Source organism: Hemitrygon akajei, unplaced genomic scaffold (genome assembly GCF_048418815.1).
Source record: "Hemitrygon akajei unplaced genomic scaffold, sHemAka1.3 Scf000050, whole genome shotgun sequence".
Taxonomy (NCBI): Eukaryota; Metazoa; Chordata; class Chondrichthyes; order Myliobatiformes; family Dasyatidae; genus Hemitrygon; species Hemitrygon akajei.
Window position 1 is genome coordinate 3,533,061 of NW_027331936.1, and position 16,864 is coordinate 3,549,924.

Genomic DNA, 16,864 nt, shown 5'->3' on the forward strand with positions numbered 1-16,864 from the left:
TATACTGAACTATATCAATCAGAATCACAAAATAAGATTGCTGAGATAGATAAATTTTTATCACAAATAACCCTTCCAAAATTAAATTTGGAAGAACAAAGGATTAGATATGCCCTTTACATTAAAAGAGGTTGAAGAAGCTTTAGGATCACTTCAGAGTAATAAATCCCCAAGAGAAAATGGTTTTCCTCCTGAATTTTATAAAACATTTAAAGATTTATTAATTCCTCCTTTTATGGAATTAATATATCAAGTGGAAAAATGCATAAACTCCCACAATCTTTTTTAACAGCGATCATAAGTGTATTGCCAAAAAAAAAGATCCTTTAAAACCAACATCATATAGGCCTATTTCTTTGTTGAATACAGATTATAAAATAATAGCAAACATTTTATCTAATAGAATATCTAAATATTTACCAAAATTAATACATATGGATCAAACAGGTTTTATTAAAAACAGACAATCAATGGATAATATAACCCAGTTACTTCGTATAATTCATTTGGCACAAAAAAAGAGAGGAAATGAGTGTGGCAGTTGCTTTGGATGCAGAAAAAGCATTTGATAGATTGGAATGGGATATTTTATTTAAAGTATTGGAAAAATATGAGTTAGGAAAATCTTTTACACAATGGATTAAAACCTTAAATACTAATCGTCAAGCTAAAGTAGTTACAAATGGTCAGATTTCAACACCATTTTGCTTAACGAGGTCAACTAGACCAGGCTGCCCATTATCACCTGCTTTATTTGTATTGGCAAAAGAACCATTAGCTGAATTAATCAGAACAGATTCAGACATTGGGGGCTTTAGCGTTAATCAAGAAGAATATAAGATTAATTTATTTGCTGATGATGTTTTGATTTATTTAACAAACCCATTGCAATCTTTGCAAAGATTATCTTTTAGATTGGAAGAATATGGGAAAGTATCAGGGTATAAAGTAAATTGGGATAAAAGTGAAATTTTACCCCTTACCAAAGGAAATTATTATCAATGTCGATTAGTAACTCAATTTCGATGGTCAATAAATGGGATAAAATATTTAGGTATTAGAGTTGATAATGATGTAAAAAATTTATATAAACAAAATTATTTGCCATTATTAAAAAAAGAGGATCTTGATAAATGGATGATGTTACCAATAACATTAATAGGTAGAGTTAATGCTGTAAAAATGAATATATTTCCTAGATTGCAATATTTATTCCAAACTTTACCAATACAATTACCTCAGAAGTTTTTTCAAGAACTGAATAAATATGTAAGGAAATTTCTTTGGAAAGGAAAGATGTCAAGAATATCTTTGGAAAAATTGACATGTAAATTTGATTTAGGAGGGTTACAACTTCCAAATTTTAAGAATTATTATAAAGCAAATCAACTTAGATTGATTGCATCTTTTTTTGATGAAGAAAAACCCGGCATGGATTAGAATAGAATTAGATAAGATAGGAGAAAACATACCAGAAGATTTTATATATAAATGGGAATCCAAATGGATACGGGAAAAAACAGAATCTCCTATATTAAGACACTTGATTGATTTATGGAAAAAGGTAAATATGGATGATGAGATAAAGAAATCTTTATTAGCAAAAAGAACTTTAATTCAAAATAGGCTTATTCCTTTTAGAATAGATAATAAACTTTTACATAATTGGTTCCAAAAGGGGATTAAATATATAGCTGAACGTTTTGAAGGAGGTATATTGATGTCGTTTGATCAATTAAAAAATAAATATAAAATATCAAACAACACTCTTTTCTGTTATTTTCAATTAAAGGCTTATTTACGAGAAAAGCTGGGTCAAACAATGTTGATGCCAAAACCTAGTGAAATAGAAATATTAATTCAAAAAGGAAAAATTTAAAAAATTACATCTTGTATGTACAACTTGATTCAAAAACAGACAATTAAATGAGGAATTCATAAATCAAGACAAAATGGGAATCTGATTTGAATGTTAAAATTGATGGAAAAAGTTGGTCAAGATTATGTTCTGATAGTATGATAAATACAATAAATGTTCGACTTAGATAAATACAATATAATTTTTTACATCAATTATATATAACACCACAGAGAATAAATAGATTAAATTCAAATATGTCTGACCAATGTTTTCGATGTAATCAAGAAATTGGTGCTTTTTTACATTCTACTTGGTCTTGTTTTAAAATTCAACCATTTTGCATAAATCTGAGACTTTTATTGGAACAAATTACTGGAGTACAACTCCCACATAGTCCAATATTATTTTTATTAGGAGATATTGAAGGCACAATACCGAAACTTAAATTGAATAAGTATCAGAAAAAATTTATGAACATTGCATTGGCAGTAGCCAAAAAAGTTATCGCAGTTACTTGGAAATCTGATTTATATTTAACTATGGATCATTGGCATAATGAAATATATAGTTGTATTCCACTTGAAAAAAATACATATAATCTAAGAAATGAATATGATATATTTTTGAAAATTTGGCTCCCATACCTACGAAAGATAGGATTAAATACATAGGTCCTTTGAAGATAAAATTATAAAGTAATTGGGGAAAGTAAAAATAAATATTAAAATTATTTTGAACTCCATGGAGCATGTGGGGATCCTTCGATATCCAGGCAATCTTTCTCTTCTTTCTTTTTTTTCTTTCTTTAGATAAGGGTTAAGGGGGGGGAGGGTTAATATTATTTTTCTTTTTCTTACTATTTTATCATCACATTTATTCTTTGTAATTTTCTAAACATTTAATAAATAAATAAATTGGAAAAACAAACAAACAGGGTGACAGCAGGTCATACTCCTTTCCAAATCTTGAACCAGTTTGTTGTTCTGTGTCGTTCTAACTGTTGCTTCTTGATCTTTGTACAAGTTTCTCATAAGGCAGAACAGATGTCCAGGTATTCCCATTTCTTTAAGGATTTGCCATAGTTTATTATGGACCACACTGCTGAAGGCTTTAGAGTAGTCAATAAAACATAGATAAATACTTTTCTGAAATTCTCGCGATTTCTCCATTATCCAGCGTAGGTTAGCAATTTGGTCTCTGGTGCTTCTGCCTCTTCTAAAAGCAGCTTCTATCTGGCAGTTTGTGTTCCATATATTGCTCGGGTCTTGCTTGCACAATCTTTAGCATTACCTTTCTAGCACGTGAAAACTTTCGGTAATTTGAACAATACTTTACATTTCCGTTCTTCGGTATTTGGATAAAAACGGATCTTAATCCAGCCTAAAAGTCATTGTTGTTTATATTTTCCCAGATCTGCTGGAAAATTGCATGCAACATTTTTACAGCATCACCTTTTAGAATTTTTAACAATTTTACTGAAATCCTGTCACATCCTGCAGCCTTATTATTGGCAATATTTTCTATCGCCCATTCGACTTCACTTTCCAGAATGCTTGGCTCTAGATCGATGAGGGAGTCATTACAGGTGTCTTCGCTGTCGGATCTTTCTGCAATTCTTCTGTGTGTTCCTGCCAACTCCCTTTGATGTCCTTTGCTTCTGTAAGGTCCTTCCCTTCTTTGTCTCTACCTATGCTCATTTTACATGAAATGTTCCTTTAATTTCTCTAATCTTCTGCAACAGATCTCTTCTTTTTTTCCAATTCATTTGGCTTCTTCAGCTTCACTGCATCGCTCCTTTAATAAGCTTCCTTATAGATAGATAGATAGATAGATAGATACTTTATTCATCCCCATGGGGAAATTCAACATTTTTTCCAATGTCCCATACACTTGTTGTAGCAAAACTAATTACATACAATACTTAACTAAGTAAAAATATGATATGCATCTAAATCACTCTATCAAAAAGCATTAATAATAGCTTTTAAAAAGTTCTTAAGTAGTTTACTTAAATACATTAAATACAATCAACCCCGGCACTTTAACATATCTTACTCCTGGCGGTTGAATTGTAAAGCCTAATGGCATTGGGGAGTATTGACCTCTTCATCCTGTCTGAGGAGCATTGCATCGATAGCAACCTGTCGCTGAAACTGCTTCTCTGTCTCTGGATGGTGCTATGTAGAGGATGTTCAGGGTTTTCCATAATTGACCGTAGCCTACTCAGCGCCCTTCGCTCAGCTACCGATGTTATACTCTCCATATATATTATATTATATTTCCTTGCTATCTTCTTGAAATTTGTGTTCAGTTGGAGGTCTTTGTACCAATCTCCATTTACTCCCTGGAATGTCGGAGAGTGAGCAGTGACCTTACAAAAGTGTTTTAAATTTGAAGGACAGTGTAACTGAATCATACTTTTTTATTTGTGTAATTCAGGTCATTGCCAGCAGGTGGGGCTTTCTTCCACACGGACGTCAGACAAGCAGACGGTAATCAACCAACGACAGAGTCAGAATGGACACAGGTATGCTCACTGGCCTCTTTCTCATTAAAACTCTGTCATCATGTTACACGTGTAGTCAAATCATCAATAATTCAGAGGGATAAACTTGGGCGATAAAGGGGCAGAGAGAAAGTAGCATCAAACGGGGTCATTGTTCCAACTGGTAAAGCATCCATGAGCATTGGAACAATTCACCAGCTCCAGCGCAGGGACCTAACAAGGGGAATGGTCGAATCAGTCCCCTCACCACACAAATCTTCACCTGAGTGAAAGGAGAAGGAGCCCCTGAATAAGGTGGGGGTGGGTAACACTCAGAAAGGAATACAACAGCGGGCAATGTAACAGTCAAGGGAACAGACAGAATTTCCGTCAGCATTTGGTACGCCCTGATGTGGGAAATGCCTCCAACAACCATTGAGAGAAACAGATGTTGTTTTCTGTTTGGAAGGGCAATGGTGAATTCTCCCCAGATTAACGGGTTGTTGCACAATGGAGGTGAGGGGAGTTCCCGGTGTTTGTTTTCTGTGGCCGAGTTAAAGAACGTTATATTGAGGGAGGACGGGCTGGGTGCAGGAGACAGTGAACAAGAGAAATTGTACACAGGGAATCGGGGGGGGGGGGGCTACTGAAGCAATGAAATGACCTTGGCGAATAGGATTAAAGTAAAACAAGATAATAAGTGGAGAGGGCACCGTACAAAATGCTGGAGGAACCCAGCATGTCAGGAAGCACCTATAGAGAAAAAATAACCTTCAGCGTTTCGGACTGAGAATCTGTAAATTGATTTCAAAGTCATCCTGGGTACATAAAATGGAGTCAGCACTAGAGGAGCGTTGTTCTGGCTGAAGGTCTGTGATCAGTCGTGTCCGCAAGGATCACTGTTTCACCATGCGTCGTGTGTGTGAATCAAATAGGTTAATCATATGATATACTGGGTGGACTTATTCATTGATTTACAGAGTTGGAGGAGTTGAATAAATTTGGGACTGTTGTCAAAGTGTTCAGCATCCAGTTAGAAATAGGAACAGAGAGTCACCAAGTACAGATAATTCAGGCAAATGTGAGAAGTTGCATTTTGAGAAATCAAATTCGCGAGCAATGTGCACAGTGAATGTTGGGACTGATAATAAGATTGATGTACTGTCGGGTCTTGTGATGGGTATGCATAGCTCCCTGAAGGTGGCAACACAATTGGTAGTGTGCTAACGATGAGTTGAGGTATTTGTTAAAGTTAGACTGTAACTGGATACACGTTGGTTAAGAGACAATTTCAGTATTGTGCACAAATCGAGAATGATGTGGAGGGTCTGTAGAGGGTGCAGAAGAGTTTCACCACAAAAACCTGAGGTAACAGGTTTAAGTTTAGATGGTAAAGTTTAAAGGGGATTTAGGATGCATGTTTTCCACAGAGAGTAATCGGTGTCTGGGATGAGCTGCCGAGGGAGGGAATGGAAACAGATACTCAGCATCGTCTGAGAGGCGTTTGAACTCATAGGTAGGCCGGGAACGGAGGGACATTGACCGTGTTCCTGAAGATGGGATTGGTTTAAATTGGCATCGTGTCTGCATACACATGGTACATCTATTATTTTATGTTCTATGACCGACTACAGATCTGAACTCCGCCATCTCCGCCTTCCTGTCAAATTGTGAGGATCACCAACTGTTCCGGTTGACGAGATTCTACAAGGAGCGACTGGAGCAGGCGATTGAGGAGGGTGTGGAGAGAGTCAGCTTCATGTTAATGGCCAAGGATCACTTCACCGGGCCAGAGTATCACGTAAGTGGGAGGAACATAGACTGAGTGTCGATTCTACAGAATCTATCACAGACCGACAGAACTGGTGTAACGGCACCTCTGGGCTGTGAAAATCCTGTAATGCTTGTGGTGAACATCAAGAAAAGAGTTTTCATCTGCGGAAACCCTGAACCTTTATTAACTAATACAAGTCTCTCTCCAGTTTTCTGATCACATTCATTTATAGACAGATTAGGATACAGGCAATGATTGAGAGGTGAATTTAGTGATGTGACACTTGACGGACATTGCAAGTGAACAGAAAACCACTTTACACCACTCTCTCTGACATCATACCATGTTCCCAATGTTCGACCTTAGTGGCCATTCATCAATGTGTTCTCCTGATGACCCATGGGTTTCCCACAAATCAAATATATAGTGACTTATTTCTCAGCTCATTCTCAGTCCACCTTCAACCCCATTTTCAACTCAGGCAACACTGACTATCGTCTCTCATTTGAACTGTTGACTCTTATTTTGATCAATATCCCAACATGCCTCATGTTTCTGTTACCTTCTGTTCCCTGTGACTGTTCCAATTTGAGTTTGTAATTACCACAGCATATACTGTTAACATGGGAAGTGCAACATTAGTGCCACTGAAAATATTCTAAACATCTACAGCTAACATGGAATTACAAAGAAACAGCTTTCCAATGGTCCTCGTGCTACTGGAGTGCGTTCACCTATTACTACCCAGAATGAATATTAGTGAAGAGCCAGACAACATACTGAACACTACATTCCACGTGAGGCAGCTGACAATTTCAGTCCAATCTTCTTACTCAACATTCCCACCAGTCGGCTTTGGTCTGTCACACACGCACAATAGTCCTGAGTTTGCTGGCTGCTCCTCACTGCCAGTTTCCAGCTGTTGGCTGGCACTGGACCCCTCGTGGAGCCTGGCAGTGAAGTGTGAAGCTGCTGCGGTTCACCAGGGATTACCCTGGCGAAAAGCAACACTGACCCGGCCATAGTATCACCTAGTCATAGTCATCAAACCCTACAGTACAGCAACAGGCCCTTCTGCCCATCTAGTCCACACCGACCTATTATCTGCTTAGTCCCATTGATCGGAACCCGGACTGGAGACATCCATAACTCCCCCATTGAATGAACTTATCCAAACTGATCTTATATAATCAACTCGAATGTACATCGACTAATTAAGATGGCAGCACGTTCCGCGCTCTTCAGCAACCTCTGAGTGAACAAGTTCCCCCTCCTATTGCCTTTCACCTGTGATCATTACCCTATGATCTCTAATTCCAGTCCCACCCAACCTCAGTAATAAATGCATTTTCGCACTCACTCTCTCTATACCTTTTATTAACGTGTATATCTCTTTCACATCTCTCATGGTCCTCCTGCACTCTATTGAAATAACATCCTAACCTATTCACACTTTCCCTATATCTTAGATCCTCAACTCCTGGCAACAATCTGTATTTTATTCTGCATTCGTTCAATCTTATTGATATCATTCCGGGAGGTAGATGTACACATTGCTTCAAATTAGCCTCTGCAACGTCAACTTTGACATAATATCCCAACTTCTGTATTCAATATTTTGATTTATGAAGCCCCATGTCCAAAAAGCTTTACAACGCCATCTACCTTCGATAACACTTACAAGATATTTTGGATCTGTATCACTTTGCAGGATCTCATCGCACTTCCTACTCTTGTCATTGGTACCAACGTGGACCAAGACCTGCTCATCCTGCCCTTAAGAAAGTTTCATAGTCGATACGAGATATCACTGACCTTGGCAAGACACCATCCAAAAATCCTGTTCTCGTAAATAGAATCTCCAGTCTGTTCTCCTGACCATTGAATTCCCCCTGTCAGTGCAGATCAGCAATTCTCATCCCTTCTGAGTCACAAAGCCAAACTCAGAGCCAGAGGCATAATCACCGTGGCTTTCCTCTGCGAGGCCATACCCCGAAACAGAAAGCCGTATACCTGTTACAGGGAGTTTCCTGTAGTGGCTGCCTGCTCCCTTCCCCCTCCTGACAGTCACCCAGTTTCCTGTGTCCTGCGCCTTGGGTATAGGTCCCTCGCTGTAAAGTCTGTCAGTCAACCTCTCAGTCTCCCGAGTGATCCCGGGTTTATCCAGCTCCAGCTCCAATTCCTCAGCACAGTATGTAAGAAGCTGCAGCTGGATGAAATTCCCGAAAGTGCAGTTGTCAGGGAGACTGGAGGTCTCCCTGACTTGCCGCACCCTGTAGGAAGAGCATCCCACTATGCTGCCTGGCATTCCCACTGTTCTAACAGTGAAACAGAGAAGGGAAATATTACCCAAGATCGACCTAAATCCTCCGCCTCTCCTCACTGAACCCTCTCTGACACAAAGCCTCAATAACCTACCTATCTCTGGCTCACTCACACTATGTCTGCTCCTTTTAAACCTTGCCAAATGGGTAAGTACTCTGCAATCTGTGGCATTCAGAAAGTCATGACTGACAACGCTAAATTCTTTTAAAATATCTTTCCTGCAACGAACACTTCAATGGCTCTCAGTGATCTTTGTCCTGCAGAATATGCTGGGTCAGTCCATGTTCAGGGTAGATTTGTGCCCATCCCTCCGCTCCTCAATATTTTCCCCATTGTTCATTACAGAGCGTGACTGAGCTCGCGGAGAAGGGAAACCGAGCAGGCGCTTCCAAACTCCTCCTGGATCTGGTAATGGAGAAGGGCTCCGGGGCCCGGAGGGTGATGTGGGAATCCTTTGTGAAACTACATCACCACTTACCGAAGCTGAGCAGAATACTGAATGAAATACGGGAATGTGGTAGGGTGAACAATACACTGTGTGTTACAGATGTAAATGCTGATGAATTTACAGTACTACACAGAACAGACTTCATGCAGGTTAATCTGTTTGAACAGGTGACGGCCAGTTCGCCTACATGGACACTGAGCGGGGTTTATCTGAAGTGCCCAGACATCTGAAAGGTAAGTGATGGACTGGAAAGCTCAAAGCCTTTATTTCACTTTGAGTCTGAATACCTGTCTTTAGAGGCCTGTTTCGAGACTGTCAGAGTCTGGGAGACAGGTTTTTGTTGTTATTTTACAATGAGAGTGTGAATACGTCTCTTTAGAGGCCTGTTTCGAGACTGTCAGAGTCTGGGAGACAGGTTATTGTTGTTATTTCACTCTGAGAGTCTGAATACGTCTCTTTAGAGGCCTTTTTAGAGATGGTCAGAATCTGGGAGACAGGTTTTGTTGCTGTGGCTGAAGGACAGGAAGCAATTTGCATTTGTCACAACACCCGGCACCTTCCCAGTCTCGGGATCGGCACACAGAGGCCTCTATGAGTTTGATAAACAGACATTCCCATCGGCCTCTGTCCTGTTGCAATCGCTGTACCTACCTCTCCACCTATCTTTGTATCATCCGCAAACTTTGCCACGAATACATTTATTCCATCATCTGAATAATCGACAAACAATCTGAAAAGCAGCGGTCCCAATACTGATCCCTGAGGAACACCACCAGTCACTGGCAGTCAATCAGAAAAAGGCCCCTTTTATTCCCACTCGCTGTCTGCTGCCTGTCAGCAATTCCGCTCCACGTGCCAGTATCTTTCCAGTGACACCATAGATTTTTATCTGGTTAAGCAGGTTCGTGTGCGGCACCTTATCAAATGCTTTCTGAAAATCCAAGTAAATGGCATCCACTGACTCTCCTTTGTCCAGCCTGCTTCTTACTTCCACCGTAAAATCTAACAGAAACATTGCTAACTTATTTTGTCATTAGTCTCAAAGTACCTCGAAACCTCAACCTTAATTAGAGACTCCAACTCTTTCCAGTCTCCGTGTTTTAGCTAACTGGCCAATAATTTTCCTTCTTTTGACTTTCCCCCTTTTAAAGACTAGAGTGACAATAGCAATTTTCCAGTCCTCCGGGACCATGCCCGAATCAAGTGATTCTTCAAAGATCATGACCAATCCAACCGTCATCTTCTCAGCAACCTCCCTCGGATCTCTGGGATGTAGTCCATCTGGCCCAGGTGACTTTGCACCTTAAGGGCTTTCAGTATACCAAGAACTTTTTTCTTTTGAAATAGCAATGGCACTCACTCCTACTTCCTGTCACTCGCAGACCACTGCATGCTGCTAGCGTCTTTCACAGTGAAGATATATGCAAAGTACACATTAAGTTATTCTGACATTTGTTTGTCCACTATTACTATCACACCAACATCATTTTCCAGTGTTCCAGTATCAACTCTCACCTCCCTTTTACTCTTCATATAACTGAAAAAAGTGTTTATTATCCTGTTTTATATTATTGGCTTTTCTGCCCTCACATTTCATCTTTTCCCTTCTTATCGCTTTTTTAGTTGCCTTTTGTTGGATTTTAAAAGTTTTCCATTCATCCAACTTTCCCTCACTTTTGTTATCTTGCATGGCCTTTCCTCGGCTTTTATGCAATCCTTAACTTCCTTTGTCAACCATGTTTGCCGACACGTGACACTTGAGAACTTCTTCCTCCATGGGCCATACCTATCCTGCAACTTGTGACCTATTCCAGGAAGCTTCAGCCATCTCTGCTGTGCCGTCATCTCCACTGGTATCCTTCTCCAATCTACCTGGGAAAGCTTTCCTCTCGTGCCTCTGTAATTCACTTTATTCCAAAGCGATACTGATACCATAAGTTATGCTTCTCCAATCTACCTGGGAAAGCTTCCCTCTCGTGCCTCTGTAATTCACTTTATTCCAAAGCGATACTGATACCATAAGTTATGCTTCTCCAATCTACCTGGGTAAGCTTCTCTCTCGTGCCTCCGTAATTCGCTTTATTCCATAGCGATACTGATACCATAAGTTATGCTTCTCCCTCTCAAACTGCAGTATGAATTCACTCATATTATGATCACTACCAGTTGAGGGTTCTTTTGCATTAAGCTCCCTTATAAGATCCGGGCTATTACATAACACCCAATCAAAGACAGAATTTTCCTGAGTAGTTTCAAAAAGACTAGTTTGTTTGATTTTCGAATTCCCCGTGCATATTGAATTATGTCATCACCTTGATGACACGCCTTTCCCAGCTCCCTTTGCAATCTCAACCCCACACCTTCGCTACTATTTGCAGGCCGATATAAGATTCCCATAAAGCTTTTTTTAACCCCTGTAGCTTCTTATCTCCACCCACAAAGATTCAACATTCTCTAACCCTATGTAACCTCTTTATCAAGATGTGACTCCATCTTGAACGAACACGGCCACACCACCTCCGCCTATGCCTTCCTGCCTGTCCTTTCGATAAGACGTAAATCTTTTAACGTTAAGCTCCCAGCTATGGTCCTCTTTCAGCCACGACTCAGAGATGCCGACAACATCATACCGACCAATCTCTAATTGCGCCAAAAGTTCGTCCATCTTATTCTGAATGTTGCGTGCATTTAAATGCAATGCGTTTAGTCCTGCATCTCCGCCCTTTTGAATGTTGTCGATGTGGTACAATTTAACAGTTTGGTCCGTCTGTATTTGAACCCAGTCATTGGCTTGTCCTTCCTTACATTCATGTTAAACCCATCATCTACTTGTAAACCTGCTGGTTCATCCACAGCTTTATCGTCCTAGTTCCAGTCCCCCGGCCATTTTAGGTTAAAACACTCCCAACAGCTCCAGTAAATCTGCCCGCAAGAATATTGGTCCTCATCGTCCTAGTTCCAGTCCCCCGGCCAAAACACTCCCAACAGCTCCAGTAAATCTGCCCGCAAGAATATTGGTCCTCATCGGATTCACGTGCAACCCGTGCCTTTTGTACAGGTCCTACCTACCCCGGAAGTGGTCCCAATTATCCAGAAATCTGAATTCCTGCCCCCTGCTCCAAATGCTCTGCCACACATTTCTCTGCCACCTCATTCTATTCCTATTGCCACTGTCGGGTGGCACAGGCAGCAATCCTGAGATCACTACTTTTGAGGTCCTGTTCCTCAGCTTTTTTCCTAATCCCTGTGTTCTGTTTTCCAGACCTCCTCCCTCTGCTTTTCCTATGTCGTTGTTACCAATGTTTGTCACGACTTCTGGCTGCTCAACCTCCCTTCTCAGGATATTGTGGACGCGTCCAGAAACATTTCGGACAATGGCACCTGAGAGGCAAAGTACCATCGGTGTCCACAGAATCGCCTACCTGTCCTCCTGACTTCAGAGTTCCCTATGACCGCTGCCATCCTCTTCAGCTTGCTGCTCTTCCGCACATCATCGGGGAATTGACTGAGTTCATGTACTGGCTCCTCGGAGAATAAGAGACTGTAGACCAGTGCGGGGTATGTTACATCGTGACTGGCTCAGCCTGGAAAAGGAAACTGAAATTATGTTCCTTTTCTGTGGCTCAGTACTGACAGCTTCATCCTGAAGGAGTGTCAAGAACATGGGGTCCATTGTGAGAGAAGTCAGTAGAGCAAGTAAATGCCCCCTCAGCCCCACTGTTACCCTCTGCAGGGTTGCACAGTTCAGCAGAAGCTGAGCAGTGAAAGCAGTGAAACCACCCGCTCCACACAACACTCTCCTCTCCAGAATCACGTGTGCACTTGGTGCTCGCTGGAACACCGGGGAATCTGCAAACTACCAACAGAGGGGAGAGTGGAGCCTTTAACAGTGGATCTGAATCAGATCAGAAATGTTTCTGGGCCATCGTTCATTTTCAGACACTCTAATCTCTGATCACCCGATTTCACCCAAACAGTGTCTTTAACGAGTATTTTTTTTATTAAAGAAAATATGTTGTGAGCTCCATGTTCATCAGATCAGGCATTGACAACCTATTTCTGTCCGTCATAAGATGTTCGAAGGAAACACATGGAGACTCTGTGGGCAGAAACTGAAAAACTGAGAGTGAACACGATCCTGATGAGGGAGAAGGTGAAGGTTTTCCAGCTGGTTGATCGATACGCTGAGCTCACGGTCATTTCTACTGTTCGAGATCGGAGACTGGTGGAACATGAGCTGCTGGCAAGAGGCAGAGACCACGAGGAGTGGAGAGAAAAAGGTCTCCGTGGTAAGCTGGAAAAAATCCGGACTGATCAGTTATTCAAGAAGAGCTTTGTTCAAAAATTCGAAAGACTTTTCTTTGGAAACAAATCCGGGATGTCCGCAGCAGTGGCCGGAGTCCCGGGGATCGGGAAAACAACAATGGTACAAAAGATTGTTTATGACTGGGCCACGGGGAAAATATACCAACAGTTCCAGTTTGTCTTCAGTTTCAAATTCCGGGATTTAAACACCATTAACTGCAGAATAAACCTGAAAGAACTGATTCTGTATCATTACCCCTACTTTGGGAATATTCTGGGAGAGGTCTGGAAACAGACAGAGGGACTGCTGTTCGTATTCGACGGATTGGATGAATTCAAGGACAAAATCAACTTTGTTGATGGTTGGAGAGACACAGAACCACAGTACACAGATCCTGAATTCAAGTGCAAGGTGTCTGACATTGTGTACAGTTTAATCCAGCACAAGCTGCTCCCAGGGTGTTCAGTGCTGGTGACCACCCGTCCCACTGCGTTACATTTATTGGAAAAGGCAGACATCAGTGTCTGGGCTGAAATCCTGGGATTTGTTGGTGAAGAACGGAAGGAATATTTCATCAGGTATTTTGAAGATCAGACAGTGGCGGAAGCTGTTTTCAAACACATGGAGGAGAACGAGATCCTGTACACCATGAGCTACAACCCCTCCTACTGCTGGATCCTCGCTCTGGTACTGGGCCCCTTCTTCACACAAAGAGTCAGGGACCCACAGCGAGTTCCCAAGACCATCACCCAACTGTACTCCTACTATATTTACAACATCCTGAAAAACCACGGCCGTGATATTGAGAACCCCCGTGATGTGTTACTCAGGGTTGGTCAGATGGCCTTCAGAGGAGTGTCTGAGAGGAAGATTGTGTTTACAGATGGAGATTTGATCAACTACAATCTGCAGCCTTCCCAGTTCCTGTCCGGGTTCCTGATGGAGCTTTTGGAGAGAGAGGATTCTGCCCGGAGCGTGGTGTACACATTCCCACACCTCACCATCCAAGAGTTTGTAGCTGCAGTCGCACAATTCCTGAATCCACATCCCGGGGATATCCTGAAATTCCTCACTGAAACCCACAACACGACGGATGGGCGATTTGAGGTGTTTCTCCGTTTTGTTGCTGGTCTCTCCTCCCCAATGACAGCTCGGGGTCTGGAGGAGTTTCTGGGTCCATTCCCTCATCAAACAACCTGCCGGGTGATTGACTGGGTGAAGGAGGAGGTTAAACGCCAGAGTGGAAACACAGAGAGTGAAGCTGGTAAAAGGAGCCTCCTGAACACATTGCACTACCTGTTTGAGTCTCAGAATCGTAGACTGGCTCAGGCCGCACTGGGATCTGTGAAAACACTTTCATTCAGTGGAATGACACTGACCCCGATTGACTGCGCGGTCCTGTCTCATGTCATCGGATATTGTGATACAATAAAACACCTCGACCTGGGGAACTGCCACATTCAGTGTGAAGGAATCCAGCGGCTGGGACCCGGGCTGCACAAGTGCCAGGAGTTGAGGTAACTTGGTTAATCTCTCACGCTGAACTGTGAAACTGTCTCATTGTGTTGTTTCAATGTAAAGGAATTTCAGTAAATTTATAGTAAATCAGATTGTGAAGAATTGTGACAAATGCCCACGGGGATTGGTCAGTAATTCCCCAAGGACGGGAAGGTTCTGTGGTTCCTTGTGAAGGGATGTTGGAGACTTCATCAGATCAGTGAACAACGGCCATTGGTTAAATGGTAGCAAATCACGGGAATGGCCGTGTTTCTCGCTGCCTGTGACACGTCCATTGACAATGTTCCTTCTCACTGTTACTGACACCCAGACCGACACTGACTGCAGCAGTTGGGTCAGAGTTTTACACCCCATTCCCGGTGAGGGACAAGACACCGTCAGCAGACTGCCCCAGTGAAAAGGAAAGAAATACCATTGTGAGATTGTCCTCCCCTGCCCTTCCCCATGTGTGACTTTGCTCACTTCCAGATATGCAAAGAGGGAGGGCGCATTTCCTCTGGGCCTCTGTTCAGACCCAAAACACACGTACAAAAAAATTCTGCATCCTCTCGTCTTGTAAGATTATCGTTTACCCTTGGAATCCTCCTGTGGGACCTCTCATCCCAATCCCCCTTCCATTCTTTGGAATCTAGGCCCCATCCCCATTCCTCCAGTGGGCTCTCTATTACTCTTTCCTCATCCTCCTGTGGAATGTCTGTGGAATGGATCACACCCCCCTTCCTGTGAGATCTCTCTTTCCCATCCCCCTTCCTCTTGTGGGATCTCTCCTCCCCATCCCTCTTCCTCCTGTGAGATCTCTCTTCCCCATCCCCCTTTCACCTATGAGATCGCTCATCCCAATCCCCCTTCCTTCTATGGAGTTCTCTTCCACATCCCTTCCTGCTGTTGGAACTCTCTTCCCCATACCCTTTCCTCGTGTGGGATCTCTCTCCCCCATCGACTTCTTCCTGTCGGATCTCTCTTTGGCATGCCCCATTGTCCTGTGGAATTTCTCTTCCCCAACCCTCTTCCCCCTGTGAGATTTATCTTCCTAATCCCACATCCTCCTGTGGGAACGCTCTTCCACATCCCTCCTCCTCCTGGCCAATCTCTCAACCCCTTCCCCCTTCATCCTGTTTAATCTCTCTCGATATCCCCCTTCCTCCCATGGGATCTCTCTTCCCCATGTCTCATCCTGCTGTGGGATCTCTCTTCCACACTCCCATGCCGCCTGTTGGATCTCCCTTCCCCATCCCCTTCTTCCTGTGGGATCCCTTCCTCCTGTGGGTTCTCTCTTCCCCATCCCCTTCCTCCTGTGGGTTCTCTCTTCCCCATCCCCCTTCCTCCTGTGGGATCTCGCTTCCCCATCCTCCTTCCTCCTGTGGGTTCTCTCTTCCCCATCCCCATCCTCCTTTGGCCTGTGGGAACTCTCCTCCCCATAGAATCATAAAATCATAGAACACTACAGCACAGAAAACAAGCCATTCGGTCCTTCTAGTCTGTACCAAAACCTTATTCCGCTTGTCCCATTGACCTGCACCCAGTCCATAACCCTCCAGTCCTCTCCCATCCATGTATCTATCCAATTTATTCTTAAAGCTTAAGAGTGAGTCCATATTTTCCACATCAGATGGCAGCTCGTTCCACACTCTCACCACCCTCTGAGTGAAGAAGTTCCTCCTAAACCTTTCCCCTTTCACGCTGAAGCCATGTCTTCTCATATTTATCTCTCCTAATCTATGTGGAAAGAGCCTATTCGCATTTACCCTGTCTATACCCTCATAATTTTGCAAACCTCTATCAAATCTCCCCTCATTCTTCTACGCTCCAAGGAATAAAGTACTAACCTGTTCAATCTTTCCTTGTAACTTAACTCCTGAAGACCCAGCAACATCCTAGTAAATCGTCTCTGCACTTTTTCAAACTTACTGATATCCTTCCTATAGTTCGGTGATCAGAACTGCACACAATACTCCAAATTTGGCCTCAGGAATATCTTATACAACCTCACCATAATATACCAACTCCTATACGCAGTACTTTGATTTATGAATGCCAGGATGCCAAAAGCCTTCTTTACAACCCTGTCTACCTGTGACGCCACTTTCAAGGACTTGTGTATCTGAACCCCCAGATCCCTCTGTTCCTCCGCACTCTTCAGTGCCCTA

At 42.4% G+C, this 16,864-nt stretch overlaps 1 protein-coding gene across 1 annotated transcript in view; it reads left to right on the forward strand.

Annotated features, from left to right (window-relative positions):
• The window catches only part of LOC140721093 (NACHT, LRR and PYD domains-containing protein 3-like), a 107,089-nt gene that overhangs the window by 14,931 nt on the left and 75,294 nt on the right, over positions 1–16,864 (forward strand). The window contains exons 2-6 of the mRNA XM_073035958.1: positions 4,301–4,388; positions 5,981–6,147; positions 8,791–8,962; positions 9,061–9,126; positions 12,967–14,716. Coding sequence (XP_072892059.1) covers positions 4,379–4,388; positions 5,981–6,147; positions 8,791–8,962; positions 9,061–9,126; positions 12,967–14,716 — 2,165 coding nt within the window. The 5' untranslated portion in view covers positions 4,301–4,378. The remainder of the gene's footprint in view (positions 1–4,300; positions 4,389–5,980; positions 6,148–8,790; positions 8,963–9,060; positions 9,127–12,966; positions 14,717–16,864) is intronic.